This window comes from Mus caroli, unplaced genomic scaffold, assembly GCF_978045245.1.
Source record: "Mus caroli unplaced genomic scaffold, Mus_caroli_1 scaffold_6, whole genome shotgun sequence".
NCBI classification, from domain to species: Eukaryota; Metazoa; Chordata; class Mammalia; order Rodentia; family Muridae; genus Mus; species Mus caroli.
Window position 1 is genome coordinate 32,973,729 of NW_028227261.1, and position 18,361 is coordinate 32,992,089.

Below are 18,361 nucleotides of genomic sequence, written 5' to 3' on the forward strand. Positions count from 1 at the left end.
GGGGGAGACAGAAACTCAAGTCTAAAAACCACATTTTTTTTTTTTTTTTTTTTTTTTTTTTTGCTCGTAAGTCTTGAATTCAAAGTCTGGTATGTTCCCTGTACAAATCAGAGTAGGTATACAAGGACTGAAAACAAGCAGCCAAGCTTTCAAGAGAGAGGCTCTGCTGGCACAACCACTTGGCACAGGTCAGGGGTGCTGGGCTACTGGAGGCGACCTGCCTATTCCTCCGGGCTCGCTCTCTTCAGAGGGCCTTCAGTGCACTGTCTGTGGTCTGGTGACCAAGCCAGGAAGCTGGGCTGGGGGGGGGGGGGCATGCTGCAAGTGAAGACTATAATTTATAGTTTCCTCAGCTCAGCCAAAGGCAGACTTTTCTCTTCTCTTTAGACAGGGCCTCAAGCAGCCCAGGTGGACCTCAAACTCCTGGTCCTCCTGCCTCCACTTTCCTAGTGTTTACAATTACAGGCCTGAGCCACACCTTGCTGGCTCAGACAGACTTTTTTTTTTTTTTCCAAATTTACTGACAAAAACTGCCAAGAACGGCAAGTTCAAAAGTTCAAGTTCAAGCTTATAAACATGGAGCCAGGGCTAAAGGAATGGCTCTTGTGGCTGAGCCTGATAGTCTGAGTTTAATCTCCAGGAGAGAACCTCCACACTTGCCCCATGGCACATGAATGAGTGTGTGTGTGCATGCAGGTGTATGTGTGTGTGTGCTGGGGTGTGTGCAGGGGTGTGTATGTGCAGGAGTGTGTGTGTGTGTGTGTGTGTGTGTGTGTGTGTGTGTGTGTGCAGGTGTGTGTGTGTGTATATGTGTGTGCACATGTTTGTGTGTGACACAAATAAATACAATTTCCAGCAATTCAGCCTAGTTGGTCACGGCAGAACACTCCTTTAATCACAGCATTGGGAGGTAGAGGCAGGTGGATCTCTGTAAGTTCAAGGCAAGCCAGGGCTACACAGTGAAGACCTTGTCTCAAAAAAATATCAACAAAGAGATAAAAAAGCACAGGGCTTTAACCAGAAACAATAAGCAACGTTTGAAGTGAATAAAAGGGAGTGATGGTTTGGATGAAAGTAAAGGCCGGCTTCGGTGAAGGCCTGACCGCAGCACTGAGGAATCTGAACTTTATTCCTAGGCACTGGGGTGGAGCAATACTCACCCCAGACTCAAAAAACGGGACATGTTAGGGAGTGTGCACTGAGAGAGGGAGAGGGGAATCTGAGTGCAGGTAGGAAGGCAAGGGCTGGGACGAGGCTCAATGGGAGAACAACTGTCTAGTACGAGCAAGGTGGCTTGATGGCCAGAACTGAAGAATGAAAAATAAAAAAATAAAAGGAGGGGGAGATTAGTACAGAGCCACTGCAGTTGTCTAGGTAAGAATGTCAGGCAGTGGTGGCACAGGCCTCTAATCCTAGCACCTGAGAAGCAGAAGCAGTCAGATCTGAGTTCAAGACCAGCTTGGTCTAAAGAAGAAGGAGGAGGAGGAGGAGGAAGAAAAAGAAGAGGAGGAGGAAGAAGTCGAAGAAGACAAAGAAGACGAAGACGAAGAAAACCTCAAAATTTTGTAATGGGAGTAGACAGGCAATACTGCAATTAAAAACACTTTTGCGGGCTGGTGAGATGGCTCAGTGGGTAAGAGCACCGGACTGCTCTTCCAAAGGTCCGGAGTTCAAATCCCAGCAACCACATGGTGGCTCACAACCATCCGTAACGAGATATGACGCCCTCTTCTGGTGTGTCTGAAGACAGCTACAGTGTACTTACATATAATAAATAAATAAATCTTTAAAAAAAATAAAATAAAAATAAAAACACTTTTGCTTACCAGATGTGAGAGAGAGAAGAATCCAGGATAACCACAGGAGTTGGGACACAGTAGCACAGACCTACAATCCCAGCAAAAGGGAGCCTGAGACAGATTTTACCATGAGTTCAGTGCCAGCCTGGGTTACATAATGAGCTAGGGATCAGCCTGGGCTATTATGTGAGATTTCTGCCTGATAAATAAAAACGTAACAATAAAATAAAACAACCATGGCTTTCAGTGGTTGCACTGAGAGAAAAGACTCAGGAGGTAAGATGAGGTGACAAGGAGACACTGTAACAGCAGGCAGAACACAAGCTCTATAACCCCAGCAGGTGAGGGCTGGAGGAAGGAGGACCAAGAGTTCACTGACATCCTCGGGAGCTCAAGCCTAGCCTGGGCTATGTGAAGCTCTATGTGAAGCTCAGTTTCCAAAAAAGGGAGGAGAGAGACGACAAGTGGGTAAAAACTTAGCTGAGTGTGGCAGCGCCCTGCGTCAGAATGTTAGAAGGCCAAGGCAGAAAGGATCTGCAGCTCTCATGTGAAAAATCCACTCCTGGACGGGCTTCTGGGGCCACCAGAGTCTACGTTTTTGTGGGTAGACATATACAACGTCCGTTTCCCAAGCAAAAGTACCACTAAGGAAGGAAGTCAGCATCCCTGCTTCCAGGAAGCAAACTTTTACTCCCATTTCACAGATGTAAGAATTTACTTCCATGTCACAGTCAGGGGCTGGGAAGGAGATGGCTCAGTAGGTAAGAGCACTAGCTGAACGAACGTGAGGACCTGAGTTTAGATCCCCACACCCACATAAAAAGACAAGGATGGCTGTGTATGTGGTAAACCTAGCACTGGCAAAAAGGGGCTGGGGGCACAAGGAGATTGTTGGTACTCAATGGCCACCAGCCTAGCAGAAAACCAGTGAAGCACCAGGTTCAGTGAAAGCACTTGGGTCAAAGAAATGAGGCAGATACCCAAACCGGAGGGCACCTCACACCCTCTTCCAGCCTCCGCACACTGACAAAGACACCTGCCCACCCACACAGGAACACACAGGCACACACCACATATGCATGCAAAGACGGAAGAAAAGAACAACCAAAACAGGTTACTTGTTGAAGCACGTTTTTCATTTTTTAAAATACCCAGGCCACTGACACACACACACACATACATACACACACACACACACACTTTGTTTAAATCCTTATCAAAATGCCAAGAATGAAAGTCTCTCTCCTGTTAATATTTGCTAACTTCAATCCATAGATGGATCATCAGTAAAGTCTACAAAATGATGAAAGGATTTCTTCCCCACTTCTTTCTAGCGCTGAGGATTTAGGACCTCACACAGACTATCTATTGAGCTGGGATCTGTGTGGCTTCCCAAGTGGTGGATGGGAATACAGGCACGAGCCACCATGCCTGGCTACTTTTGGTTTTATTGGGATTTTTTTTTCTTTTTTGTTTGGGTTGTTGTTGTTACAGTGTAGTTTAGGCAACACAACAACAATATACACACACAGAGTCGGAGTCTCTGCCCAACACTGTCCTTCCTCTAATAAATATTGATGCTTCCCTCTTCCTTAACTGTCAGGCCTTGAGGATTTCTGCATAACACTCCACTCCTAATTGAGTGTCTGTGGGTCCAGACAAGACATTCCAAAACTAACTACTTTGGTAAGAAAACAATTATTAAGGAGCAGGTTTGCCTGTTGTAGAAGCAAGAGGTTGGATGGGACCAGACAGACACAACAAAAGAAAGAGATTGAGTATCATTTTGCTCTGTCCAAAGAAACAAGTGACTCCAGAGAAATTAATTTGCTTAGGAGCCTGAGGAACTTCCTACAGCAGTGGGCATGATACACAGGGGTTCCACCTCTAAGATAAACAAAAGGCAAATTCATCTTCTCCACGATGAAAGACTGCATCCGTCGGTCACACAGGTTTAACTTATTAATACAGACAAAGCCTGATGAAAGAAAGAGAAAAGCCACCCGCAGGCTATTTTTCTAACATTCTCTCTGGCTCCAGCTCTGGTGATGTAGGTTACCCTCATGCTACCCTGAGATATAAATAGTAGTCATTTCCTTTCGCAGGCCAGGCAGAGTTTAATGCTTTGCTTCCTGGGTCCAGGGGAAAATATTTGTAACATACTTCTATGAGAATGTGGTTGCAGGGCTAAAGAGAGAGCTCAGTCAGTAAGGTGTCTGCTGCATAAGCATGAAGACCTGACTCCAACCCCAGATACCCACGTAAAAAGACAGGAGCGATGGGTTTCACCTGCAATCCCAGGGCCGGAGAGGCAGGGACAGTTTGAGTTCTGGGACTCTATATCCAGTTAGTCTCCACTAATCAGAAATACAGACCAATGAGAGACCCTGTCTCAACAAACAAACTGGATGGCTCCTAGGAAAAAATACCTAAGATGACCTACAGCTTCCAAACACACCCCCACACACACTTTCTCTCTCTCTCACACACTCTCTCTCTCTCTCACACACACACACACACACAGTCACACTTGAGCTACTAAAAAACTGCCTAACTTTGAATCAGCTGGAAGAAAAGAAAAAGAACCTGCTTCAAAACACCAAAATTTGTTGGGTGGTAGTGGTGCACGCCTTTAATCCCAGCACCCAGGAAACTCAGGCAGGTGGATCTAGGTGAGTTCCAGGCCAGCCTCATCTACAGAGTGAGTTCTAGGACAGCCAGGGTTACAAAGAGAAACCCTGTCTTGGGGGGAGGGGGAGACGACGACACCTGTTATTACCACTTTGTTGGTTTTTTTGAAATTGCATTTATTATGAATTTGTGTGTGGAAGTCAGTGTGTGGTGTGAGCAGGCACACGCATGACATGTTACATGTGTGCCAGGCCGTTCTCTCCTTCTACTGCACAAGTTCCAGGAGTCAAACTCAGGGCATCAGGCTTAGCAGCGAGTGCCTTTACCTGATGAGCTATTTTGCTGGCCCCCAGCTCCTGTTCTTGTTCTTGCTGCTTGGTTAAATTACCCCATGGGATTTCAGCTGTTTCCTTCCCCGTGCATCCTCCAGAATACAACCCCAGGACTCTGCCATGAACCCAGACTGAAGTGCGAAAGGGCTTGGACACTACTGAGCCCCACGCAGCATCCCCAGTGGGGCTGCATGAGTTACCGAGCGTTTAGGCTGTCAGAGAGCAACAATGAGGCATTTCTCCCAAGCCACACTCTGTTCTTACTAAGGAAGGAAGAAAGGGGCATCCCAAAGTTAAAAGCAATCAGATACGTAACGAAGCAGAACAGCTACCATCTGAAACAGCGACCAGTCCAAAATCACAGTAAGACCATAATGTTCCAGAAACCAAGAGCATCAGCCACTGGGATTCCGTTCCACAGCCCAGCGCTGACACATCTATGACCTGAAGACACAGACTTAGTCAGAAACTAGTTCCATCTCTTTTTCCTACTACAGTCCCGCCAAGCCACCCTGGAACTCTTGATTAAATCTTTGTGTGATGAGTCTGCATGTGGATATGCAGGCCTCACTTTCCACCTCCCTTGAGACAAAATCCCTTATTCATCCCTGAATACAGCAAGGTAGGTGGCCTTTGAGCTGCCAGTCTCCTGCCTCCACCTCCCATCTCACACCACAGGAACCCTGGGATTATAGATGCCCACCATATGGTGCCTGGCTCTACAGGGGTTCCAGGGATATGAACTCAGGTCCTCGTGCTTGCAAGGTGAGCACTTTACTCAACCAGGCATCTCCCCAGCCTCACCTCGGCATTCTGGAATTCAGCTGAGACGAACCAAAGAAAGGAGTTTGGGGGAGAGAATCACTAAAGTGAGCTCTTCCTTTAACAAGGCAAAAGAATGGGCTGAATGCCAGAGTCAAATACTCAAACCTCCAAGACGCTTCTGTTTACAAGGTCCACCATGCTGCTACACTGACCCTGGACCCGCTCAGTTCTATTTATACACTAGCCAAGCAGACCTTTCCTCAACAGAATGTCAGCTTCTGAAGAACAGCTGTTTGTTTTTTAGTCCATTGTTGTTGGGGTATTTGTTTGTTTGTTTGAATGACATGCATGGTGTTTCACTTCATGTAGCCCAACCGGCCACTGGCCTTGCACTCACTGGTATACCTACAAGATGGCTGTAAACTCCTTGCTCGGCAGCTTCCACCTTTCACCTGCTGGGATTACAGGCATCTGCTACAGCACCTGGCTACCAACAGCCCTGAGAAGCAGCATTTTGCCCTGGGTTAGTTCCCCAGGTTTTGGGGAAGTGGGTATTTTGATGGTCTACACATAGGAAGAATTAAAACCCACTACTTGTTCCCACCTGGGGCTGGATCGACTGGTGTCCACCCAGAGGTGGCTCAAAGGGTTCCTTCCATTTCTTAAAGAAGAAGTGACTCTCTGTTGAGACCAGAGCAACTCTGGAATCAGAGATGACCCAAACAGAAATGGGGGTTTGGTTTGGTACCATCCTTTCCAGTTTCAACAGCAACAACTTAGCAGTTCCATAATCTCGGATACTATTGGGTATTATGGTGGGGATGAATCTTTGGAGTTAAAAAGTCAAAGCAAGCCGGGCGGTGGTGGCACACGCCTTTAATCCCAGCACTTGGGGGGCAGAGGCTGGTGGATTTCTGAGTTCGAGGCCAGCCTGGTCTACAAAGTGAGTTCCAGGTCAGCCAGGGCTATACAGAGAAATCCTGTCTCGAAAAAAACAAAAAACAAAAAAACCAAAAAGTCAAAGCAAAATCTTGACAGTACTTGACAGTAATTCCTCTCCAGGATGAGGTTAGTTTTTCCTTTGTGAAGTGAGATGAATGCTTCTGCGACCGGTGCACATATTTCACCCCGGGGCAGATAACTCTTCTCAGAGCTGGCTGCCCTGCTTTCTCATGGTCTATATCTCTCTACTAGAAGCCCCAAAGAGCTCCCAATAGCCCAGCTCTGGCTCCTGGGCAAAAGACAGAAGCCACCTCTTCTGTGCTGCCACTGTGCCTGTTCTCTGCTCCACTGCATTTCTGGTAGCCTGTTGTAAAGGTCAGGAGACGGAGGTTAATCTTAAAACACTCATCAGTCCCGGTACCACAAACCAGAAGCTCATGACAACTGAAGCAACAGCTGTGCAGCGAGCTCTGAGATAAGCCCGAGAAAGATGAACACTATCTACACCATCAAGGGCTCCGGTGGCATCTTGTGGTAGCTTCGAGGAAGGCTGAGGAAGTCCTCTGCTGCCTAGTTTCCTCTCATTTTACAAACTCTTGCCCAACCTATCACCTCGCCCCAACTCCTCATACTTTTCAAGCCTCATAACTGAAACGTCCTGGCCCATACTTGACAAGGCTACTTGACGGGACTTTCGTCGCTAGCAAAGGACAGACTGGAATGACAGAAATGGGTACTTGTGATTGCACCAAAGCCCTCAGGAGCCTGGCGCTTCATGGACAACACCCTGGGGAAAACAAAGGCCAGGGAGTCCTAAATCACAGGGCTGACCCAAATTTCGGCCCCGAGCCTCTCTCTCTCTTGTCCAACAATTAGCCTTTGTGCCGCACATTATCCACCAAGGGATAAGAGGCAAAAACCTGTTTGGGGTCACCTGTTCACCTCATCCCCGAGGGCCTCCAGTCTCACGGTAGCCAGGGCTCCCTGCACTCCAGCTACGTGCAGTCTGTCCCAGCGGCTGTAGAGCACAGAAAATGCTAGCACTCGCCACGCCTCATCCGAAGACAACCCTGTCACCGTCGCGCACACCCCCACAGACACACAGCACCCTCGAAAGGCCAGGACTGAGGAACTACCTCGGCCGGAGAAACCGAAACGCCAATGGGAGTAAGCAAGCAGCACGAGGTCACACACCCGGCCACCAACCGGGCTTCCCTAACCCCTCTGCCTTAGGACTCCCGGGTACCCGCTGGTCACCGGCCTGTTGCCCTCTCGCCTGGCGGAGAGTAACTTCCCAGCAGAGCTTGAGCCGCAGCATCCCCGTCTCGCCAATGGCCAAGGCCTTGACCTTCGCCCCCACGCAGCCACCTGCCAACCCGCCAGTCCTCCCGAAAACCCAACACGGTTGCCCGGCTCCGCAGAGACCGCCCGACCTGCATAGTCGCGCTCCCGAAAGCCGCCGCCTGCCGACATTTCCCAGTCTGCTTCCTCAAGCGCTTCATCCCGCCGCCCGCCGCGCGGTCTCCGTCCTCTCACGGGCCCGCCCTCATGCATCTCCTCCGCCAATAGAAATTCCGGCTCCTCAGCGGCTCCGCCCCAAAGCAGAATGTAGCCAGGGCCCCTAGGCAAGACATCCTCCAATCCTCGCCGTGCATTCCGAGACTGATGCCTGCCTCCTCCAATGGGCGCGAGCCCACTCCGGGTACCCGGGTCCGAATTCCACTCGCGCGGTTTCGGCGACTCGGCATCGGGCTCCGCGCATCTGTGTCTCGACAGCCACTCGAACTCGGGATCCCGCGTCTCAGGGTCGAAACCTGTGGCAGGGACAATGGAGCACGGACTGAGCCACGGGGTTGAAAAGGCAGCTGCATTTCTGTAAGATTGTATGTGGTGGAGACTTCCCAAGCCCGCTTCGCTCCTGCTCAGTTTGCATCTGAAATCCAAATGCAATTAACAGAAGTGAAGAATCTAGGGCTCTGCCAAAGCAGGACTGATTCATTATCCAACAAACTTTATTAGGTGGGGAATTATTATCCCAAGTTTATAGAGGAGGCAACTAAGTTCAGGAAGGATATGTAAGGTCACAAAGTAGAGACTTAACCAGATGCAGCACTAAAGAACAGGCTGGAGGGCTGGAGAGATGGCTCAGCAAGAGAGACTGCTCTTCCAGAGGTCCTGAGTTCAATTCCCAGTAACTACATGGTGGCTCACAACCATCTGTAATGGGATCCGATGCCCTCTTCTGGTGTCTGAAGACAGTTACAGTGTACTCACATTATTAAATAAATAAATAAACCTTTAAAAAAAAGAAGAAGAAGAACAGGCTGGAGATTTAACTTCCCTCATCCTTCTTCTGAAATCTGGCCACTACAGACAAACTAGAAATAAGCTATATTGCATATGTTATTTAATGTACTATTAAGACAAGTCCTCTGGGGCCTGGGATGCAGCTGGTTAGGAGTACTTGCCTAGCGTGCACCACATAAAACTGGCCTACACTCGTAATCTCAGGCTTTAGGAAGCAAGGAAGATCGTGAATCCCAGACCTGAGCAACATGTTGAAACCTTGTACACACACATACACAAAGACAACCTTCTGGTACTCCTAATCAATGTGCACCCCTCCCCTACAGAAGTTCCTGAGCAGCCTCTACTTCTGACTCAAACCCAGTCTTGACTCTCAGACCTTAGCATTAACCCTTCTTGCTAAACCCTTCTTGTCTTGCCTGCTCGGCTTGTATAACTGCATGAACCAGATCCAACTGCATTGAGGAAATCTAAGCTCAAGTCCTGGGTTGTGGCATGGCTAGGCACTGCTTTCAAAGCTGAAGTCTGAAAAAGTGGGAAAAAAAAATCCACATTCACATACAGAGAGTGGCAGAGCTGGGGTCTCAACTAAAATTGTGGCATTCTGTGGGTCTTAGTGTCAAAACCCTACTTGTTACTTCAACTCATGAATGGTCTCAGGATAAGTTTCTTATGTTTGCTGTGTCAGCTTGTACAAGATACTTAAAAGCCCCTCTCCTTTAAAAAAAAAAAACAATATTTTTAAACTGGGAGGCGGTGGCATACGCTGGACACACAGAGGTCCACCTGCCCCTGTCTCCTGAGTACTGGAATTAAAGGTGTGTGTTGCAATACCTTGCCATTATTAGTCTTTTTAATTGCAGAATTGAGGTCAATGAGAAAGACTAGACTCTTGGGGTTCCTAGAACTGGGGGGTTTTGTCCTAAAACTTGGGTCAGAAGCTTACTCATCAATAAAACAGGAAATCCACTCCTTACTATTCTTGCTCCAGAAATGAAACAAGATAACCACAGTTTGTTTTTGCATCATCTAGATAGCTAGGAAAATGTCTGGCTTACGGTAGGATTTCAGTTTGAAGTGAGCTTGCTCCTTTCCTCACCTGTCTGTTTCTTCACTGAGGCACTACCTCACCCAGGGAGGATTAAGGAGGAGAGCCTTCACCCTGGAGCCTCCTCCCTTCATATGGAAAGTGCAAGTGTTAGCTGGTGGGAATTCAAGGATCTGTCCCTGTCACCCAGGCTCCTTCCTAAGGAAGCCCTGTCCTGATAGTCAGAGCAATAAGAGTTGGTACAGAACTTCCCTGCTGGTTACCCTCAGACAGGGTGTGGAACCCCCGAGGAAAGAGGAAAGAGGAGGTGAGAAGTCTGCAAGACAGACATGAAAAGTGACATATCCTTAATCAATCTCTCTCTCTCTCTCTCTCTCTCTCTCTCTCTCTCTCTCTCTCATACACACACACACACACACACACACACACCCCCCTCTTGAAATAATTCCTCTGGCTGCCTAAGTCCTTCATTTGCACTTACCATGCACACACACACACACACACACACACACACCTATCTGAACAATACACCCAGCAACTTCAGAACCACCTCAACCTCCTATCTCTATGGGATACACAAACACCCATCTCTGAACAACAGTGTTAGGTTTCCTACCTCTGACCTCAATCAGATTTAGACAGTTTTCTATTCAATCCTATTCCCAATGAATCTATGTATGGAAAATGGAAGGACTAATCTGGCCTGAACTAGTTTGGGTAAGTGGGAAGTTGAACAAAATTGTGTCCTCTGGTAATATCTTAGGGGAAATTTCTCTACTTACTACTTTATGCCTATGCATAATTGGGAATGCATATGATTAAAATCAGATGGTTTATGGGGAGGAGGACACACAATAGAAAAAATTAGTACCTGACTTAACCTACCAATCAATCAATACTAGACCCCTTAGTGACAAGTCCCTTCTAACACTAGGTGATATTCCAGGACCCTTGAGTCCATCTTGACAGTGTCTCCCTCTATAACTTACCCTATGCCTTTGTTCTGCTGACGTTAGCTTGCCTTTTTTTTTTTTTTTTTTGCAAATCTGTGTGAGCCCCTCTTTTTTTTTTTAAAGATGTATTTATTATTATATCTTATCTTAAGTACGCTGTAGCTGTCTTCCAACACTGCAGAAGTGGGATCAGGATCAGGTCTCATTATGGATGGCTGTGAGCCACCATGTGGTTGCTGGAATTTGAACTCAGGACCTTCAGAAGAGCAGTTAGTGCTCTTAACTGCTGAGCCACCTCTCCAGCCCCGAGCCCCTCTTTTCAATGCTTCGGATAAGAGGCCATGAACCTGGAACACTCAGCCTGGACCCTGACCACAGATAACAATACCATATTCTGTTCATCCACTCAGCAAATATTCATTTAGTGTGTAGTTGTACAGACGGTGTTCTGACCAGTTAGGATGAAGTTGTCAACACAGTGCAAACTCCTGGCCCCGGTGGTACCTTGGGTCTCATCTGAATCGTTTCCTTACTTTCTACCTATCCCATCTTCCCAAGTCCTGTGACCACACCCCTAGTCTAAACCTCATTTTTAAAAAACAGTTTGTGGGAATGAATGTTTGTCCAGAATCTGTACATTTACACCTCACATAAATAGTACACAAGGAGGCCAAAAGAGGGTGTCAGGTCCTCTATAACTGGAGTTACAGGTAGTTATAAGCTGTCCCGTGGATGGTAGGAATTAAACCTACGGCCTCTGCAAGAGCAGCTAGTGTTCTTAAGGGCAGAGCCACCTATCCAGCCCCCTAAGCCTTATGCTTTATGTCTGAACCATGGTGGCACCTGCCTACGTACTATTCTGCTCTCCCTGCACCAGGTTCTCACTGCCTTCCATACCTGTCACCAGTGGAGTGTCTCAAACTGTCAAATCTTACTGGAAACATTTGGAAACTCTTTGGAGGGCTCCACAAGCTGCAGGGCAGAGTCCAAGCCTCTCTGGACTTTGTTACTCTTCCCGAGCTGCCCTTTGCTCAATCCTCTGGCACGGCTCTCCACACCTGTCCCAGCTGAGTAGCACCAACCACTGCTCCCGGATGCCCAATGTCCTTTCTCCTTCTTTTGCCTGATTTGGGGGTGGGGGGGAGAGGTACTTGTTTTCCTTATAGTCTGAGCTTCAACGTCACCTCCTCTGGGAAGCTTCCTCTGAACTGTTAACACGAAAAGAAAGGCACGAGCCAAGGAAGCTCTCAAGTAAAGCCTCAGGATGCAGAGGACACCCAGGCAATCCTGGCCTCACCTAGGAGGAACCCATCTTGCCAGCTTGCTAGCCATACAGGCAGGCAGGGCCCTTGCCCTCTCTAAGGCCTGAGTTCCTTTATCTATAGAAAGAGACACTGATAATACTAACCTTGTAAGGCATGGTAAGAATTAACAGGCTGCCGGGCGTGGTGGCGCACGCCTTTAATCCCAGCACTCGGGAGGCAGAGGCAGGCGGATTTCTGAGTTCGAGGCCAGCCTGGTCTACAAAGTGAGTGCCAGGACAGCCAGGGCTACACAGAGAAACCCTGCCTCGAAAAAAAACAAAAAAAAAAAAAACAAAAAAAAAAAAAAAAGAATTAACAGGCTTAGAAAAGAGTCTAGCTCGATATGGTGCCAAACACCTTTAATTCCAGCATTTGGGAGGCAGATTCTCTGTGAGTTCAAGACCAGTCTGGTCCACATACTGAGTTTCAAGATACCCAGGCCTATGTGTACTGAGACCCTGTCTCAAAAATTCCAAAAGAGAGAGAGGGAGAGAGGGAAGGAAAGAAGGATGGGGGGGATGGAGAGAGAGAGAGAGAGAGAGAGAGAGAGAGAGAGAGAGAGAGAGAGAGAGAGAGAGAGAAAGGAAGAAAAAAAGAAGGAGTCTAAAGCATGACACATCAATGATAAACTTTAGATATGCCAGGCCATGGTGGCACATGCCTTTAAACCTACCACTCAGGAAACAGAGGCTGGTGAATCTCTGAGTTTGAGGCCAACCTGGTCTGCAGAGCCAGTTCCAGGACAGCCAGGGCTACACAGAGAAACCCTGTCTCAGAAAAAAAAAAAAAAAAAGTTTGGATTTTGTAAGATTTCCACTTTGATACTTCGATGTTAGGGATGTCCAATCTCAATATTAATATTAATAATTGTTATTATTATCCTTGCTTGCAACCACTACTAACAATCATAAATTATCTTTATTATGTTACATTTTGTTTATTTACTTATTTATTCATTAATTTATTATTAACTATTTACAGGACAGCACTTAAACCCATCCAAGGCTCCATTAATTCTTGTCCTGATTTCCTTTTACCAAACTTGCCTCCAAAGCCGGTCACCTTCCTGGCACACCTAGAGAAATGCTTGGAGCCAGATGTTAAGGCCCCATAGGCAGCTGTCATAGGAGACAAACCCTCGATTCCTGCAGAGACCAGACATTGGCTTTAAAGGGACTCCTCCTTATGGGTGCCCGCTGAGCACCTGAGCCCCAACACTTGGCAGCATGAATTTGCATTCTCTGTCACTGGGCCTCTGCTCTGTACACAACCTCTCTGCTTGCCTGGCTGATCTCCTATCTAAACAAATTTTGTCATATGGCACCAACTTCTTCTTGCTGGGCCAAAGCTAGCCTTTTTTTTTTTTTTTTTTTCCTCCAGCTGCAATGGGGAACAGAGCAGGGTTTGAGCGGAATACATTTGACAGACTTCTCTTGGTTGTAGCTATGGATACTGGAGAATTTGGACCCCTCTGCTAACTTGGAGGAAGCCCCGAATCCTCAGAGTCACAGCCCAGTTAACATTCAGGTTTAGTAACCAGAAACAGAAAACCAAATGCCGGCCAGGTGTGGTACACAAGCTTGTAAGGCCAGCACTCCGGAGGGAGGCCGAGGCAGAAGGATCAGGAATAGGGAGCAAAACCCTCATCTCAAAAAGGGAAAACAAACGAGCCCAGGCACTGTGACTCCACGCCAGCAGCCTTGAGATGGTGCGGAAACTGAGTTGTATGGTCTCAATGGGGTTGGAAAGTCAATTGTCACTACCGAGAGAGTACAGCAGTGCCCTCAGCCAACACAGCCTTTCCAGGAAACTTGGCTCTTACCTACCTGGACAGGCTCTGGCCACTTCCTGGAGGAACGTTCTGGTGTGTGAACCAAAGGGAAGTTGGAATACAAGCCTGAGTTCAGCTGTGTTCAATTGTACCGTCACATCAGAGCCTATAGAGAGGAGACAAGAAATGCAGTCACCAGTAGCTAAATACTGAAATGTATTAAGAGGAGACTCTGCGAGCTAGAGAGCTGGCTCAGGTGTTAGGAGCACTTAACCCTTCCAGAGGACCCGAGTTCAATCCCCAGAACCCTCATAGCAGCTTATAACTGTCTGTAACCCAGTGCCAGGGGATCTGACACCCTCACAGACACATACACAAAGGCAAAACATCAATGCACATAAGTTAAAAATAAATAATTTTTTAAAAAAAGAATGGACTCGCTGGGCGTGGTGGCGCACGCCTTTAATCCCAGCACTCGGGAGGCAGAGGCAGGCGGATTTCTGAGTTCGAGGCCAGCCTGGTCTACAAAGTGAGTGCCAGGACAGCCAGGGCTACACAGAGAAACCCTGTCTCGAAAAACCAAAAAAAAAAAAAAAAGAATGGACTCTGCCTGGTGGAGGTGGCGTACGCCTTTAATCCCAGCACTCAGGAGGCAGAGGCAGACACAACTCTGTAAGTTCAAAGCCAGCCTGGTATACAGAGCAAGTTCCAGAACAGCCAGGCCTGGAAACAGAGAGAAACCCTGTCTTGAGAAACCATTTAAAGGGGATCTGGAGAGATAGCTTGGAGGTTAAGAGCACTGGCTATTTTTCCAAAGTTCCTAAGTTCAATTCCCAGCATCCACATGATGGCTCACAACCATCAATAATGAGATCTGATGTCCTATTCTGGCATGCAGGCAGAATACTGTATATATAATAAGTCTTGAAAAAAAGAAAAAAACATAAAAAAAAAAGAGAGAGAGAGAGAGAATCTGCAAAATGGCAAATCAGAAAGCCTAAGCTTGGGCTAGTGAAATGGCTCAGCAGTTAAGAACACTGACTACTCTTCCAGAAGTCCTGAGTTCAATTCCCAGCAACCACATGTTGCTCATGATCACATGACCATCTATAAAGGGATCTGATGGCATGTAGGTGTGCTTGCAGCAGAGCACTCCTACATTTGGGGGAAGAGGAGATTGGGAAATTGCTGTGATTGGGATGTAATGTGAATTTAAGTTCTCCAGTCCTGTGAATTGAAAAGCATGCAGAAGTGCACTGCAGTACCTGCCTATCTGCTGATCCACCGTAGAGCCAGGCCCTGAGAATGACATGATAAGGAGAAAAGACTACACATAGGAGAGGCCCAAGCTGAAAGATGTGGCACTTACAAGAGCAGGGGACCCTGGGGCCACTGGAGATGGCTCAACAGGTAAGTGTTTGCTGCCAAGCCTGAACAAGTTGTCCTTTGGTCGCCACACAGACACCATGGTAATTCAAGTACACACACACACACACACACTCTAAATAGTGTGGTAAGTTTTTTTACATTAAAGGTAGGTTTATTGGGAAGCTGCTTGGGGGGGGGCGGGGTTAACTAGTCCAAAGAACTGAGGCCAGGCAAATCACCATGGGGAAAGGTACAGGGGAGAGGAAGATAGAAAGGGCACAGGGAGAGAAGGGGAGAAGAGGAGCATGGGATAGTTTTTTTTAAGAAGAGCGAACTGGCGGGGCAGTGGCGGCAGCACATGCCTTTAATGCCAGCACTCAGAGGCAGAGGAATTCGAGGCTAGTCTGATCTACAGAGTGAGTTCCAGGACAGCCAGGGCTACATGGAGAAACTCTGTCTTGGAAAACCAAAAGGAAGAAGAGGAGGAAGAAGAGAAGGAAAAGGAGGGGGAGGGGGAGGAGGAAGAGGAGGAGGAGGGAAAGGAGGAGGAAGAGGAACAGCAGCAGGAGAAAGAGGAAGAAGAGAAGGAAGAAGGGGAGGAGGAAGGGGAGGAGGAGGAGGAGGAGGGTGACAACTTTGTGGTGTCTGAGGTGATGATGGAGCCCAGCTGGAGGACTGAAACGCACTGACAAGGGGTGATTGAGGAAAAAGAGCTGGTAGAGGGTAGCATCTGATTCTTAGTCACCATAGTATGGACATCAGGAAAGTTTTCTCTAGAGTAAAAATCCAGAAGCTGGATCTGGGACTCGAACTCGGAAAGTTGGTCTTGACAGCAAGCACCTTTCTCCACCAAGCTGTTCCACTAACCCAAGAATTTTCTCTTTTGGTTTGTTGTCAGTCTATGGCTTGCCTAGAACTCACAATGTAAGTCCAGACTGACCTCAAATTCAAGGCAATCCCCCTGCCTCAGCCTCCCACATGCTAGGATTTCAGGCACCTAGCATCACCCCCATCCAGGCATGTTCTCGTTCATCTTTCTGTCTTTGGAACCTGTCCCACTGACCTAACAGGGACCCAGATTGAAAGGGCTACTCACCAAGGATGTAGAGTTCACCATCTGGGGACACTGAGGGAAGGAAAGGAGAATGTCTTTAGCAACTGAACATCCCTGTCCCACCCACATAGCCACCCCCCCCCCTTACAGTGAGGGCAGAGATGAGTTGGGAGCCACCCAAAGGAGAGCCTACCACCCTGCCCAACTGGCACCTTCTTCCAGCATAAAATCTTTTGAGAGTGGCACTATCTGGTCCAGAGATACATCGTCTCCTGTGATGGCCATTCTCCGGTGTGTATACAGGAAGAGACTAAGGGCAGAAATGAGTAGAAGGCCCAGCTTAGAGTGCTTGTGGTCACCTGTGGGTCCCTAGTGCTTAGCTGGCAGTGCCCTAGCCATACGCATGGCTCAGGCCCTTTCCATGCAGTGTCCAGTGATGCAAGAGCAGTACACATTCCAACCATCTGCTCAACCCCATCCCTTCCCTTTTTGAGGTAGGGTCTCATTCTGTAGCCTAGGCTGTGCTTAGAATGTAGCCCAGGATGGCCTGGAATTTGTGACAGTCCTGCCTCAGCTTCCTGGTGTGTGCGCTCGTTCCCAGTTCAACCCTCTGTACTTTACTCTGGGTAAATGGAGCTATGAAGAACAATTTGCATAGGATTGCAGCATCTGGATTTAAACTCGGGCACTCACACAAACTCAAAATCTGGCCAAGTATGATATAACTGCCTCTCCTCTAAAACCTTCCACATCACATCTTGCTGATTATTAAAGGCTTAGAACACGGTGCTCCAGAACACTATCATTGTGTTAATGAGTCTAGGAGACTCAGACGGAATGACTGAAGTCGGGCTGGAGGATACTGAAGAACAACCCATGGCCCACACAGGCAATCTGAGCCCTACTTACGCATGCTCCTGGGCGTCATTTTCCAGCCGGTACCTCACCAGCCCGAGCAGGCGGCTCTGCCGGCTATCTCCCTTACACAGCACACCTTGGACTGCCTGCTGCTCAGAGTGAAGGGAAACTGAAAGCCAAAGATGAACCTCCCCATCCGGCTCACTCCACCACACTGCCTTTCCCCCTCCCACTGGCAAACGACTTCACCTCTCTGAGTTTTCCTCATCTGCAAAATGGGTATAATAGTCTCCAACTTCGCAGCTGGTTGAGAAAATAGCTACCTATGTAAAGCACCTGGTAGAGAGACCAGAGCCAAGTGAATACTTGGTAAATATTGGTTTACCTTTTCCCATATGGCTTCGAGAGAAAAATTTCCACACCCTCCATCCCACCTCCCAAGGCTGAAGCGGGCACGATCTGGATGGCAACCTACAACTGGGAAGGATATGATGACGCAGTATTCCCCCTCAACCAGGGTCTCCTGGATTGCCACAGACTGGTCCATGCTGAGCTGTCAAACCCTGGGGTAGGGCAGGTGGGAACCTCCCATTCCGTATTAGAGCTGCTTCGGGGGGCTGTGGGAATGGAAGAAGGGGCCTTTGTGGAGGGAAAAGCGAGAGCCTGGTCATCTCTCTTCTCCTTCTGTCCTTCCCCCTCTTTCCTACAATGGGTCTCTCAACGTTTCCAGAAAATGGGTTTCCACCCCTTCGCCCCTTGCTCGGAGTCGCCCCAGATGTTCCCAGTGGAGTTCGGTATGCTCGCTGGTCTCCTTGCTTCTGGGTACAGCTCTGATGCCCTCTTCAGGGAGCAGTTGTGGTCCATCTGGCTCTTCTCTGGGAAAGGTTGGTGGTGTATCCAAATAGGGATAGGGAGACAGCCTTCGCCTCAGTCTCAGCTAGGAGGGTCTTATACTGGAGAAATAACCCAGCCCGGCTGCTCTTTCCTCGGAGCCTGTGGGTGTCCCGTTGCTCCTTGCCCCTCACCCCACCCAACAGGCCCCGTTGCATCAGCAGCAGGTTAGGAGTGTTCATTCTGGCACCCACAGGACAAGGGCCCCAGCAACCAGCTTGCAAGCCCCCTCCCACTCTGCACTTATTTCAGATCCTTGTCATTGCAGCCTACCTCCCGAGCTGTCACCGGTGGGCCTGCAGGACACCGCCGTCCCAGGGCAGATTAGGGACTACATT

General features: G+C 48.2%; 1 protein-coding gene across 3 annotated transcripts in view; it reads right to left on the reverse strand.

Annotated features, from left to right (window-relative positions):
• Positions 1-18,361, reverse strand: part of Inpp5b (inositol polyphosphate-5-phosphatase B) — a 62,824-nt gene extending 44,463 nt beyond the window's left edge. The window contains exons 1-7 of one of the 3 annotated variants that reach the window (XM_085838971.1): positions 18,297-18,361; positions 17,629-17,749; positions 17,184-17,284; positions 16,487-16,584; positions 16,317-16,346; positions 13,908-14,018; positions 7,903-8,283 (exon numbers count right to left, since the gene is read on the reverse strand). In XM_085838971.1, coding sequence (XP_085695097.1) covers positions 7,903-8,283; positions 13,908-14,018; positions 16,317-16,346; positions 16,487-16,584; positions 17,184-17,284; positions 17,629-17,679 — 772 coding nt within the window. In that variant the 5' untranslated portion in view covers positions 17,680-17,749; positions 18,297-18,361. Of the gene's footprint in view, positions 1-7,902; positions 8,284-13,907; positions 14,019-16,316; positions 16,347-16,486; positions 16,585-17,183; positions 17,285-17,628; positions 17,750-18,296 lie in introns of those variants that run through there. The other 2 variants (XM_085838970.1, XM_029476095.2) reach the window with 2 other exon arrangements.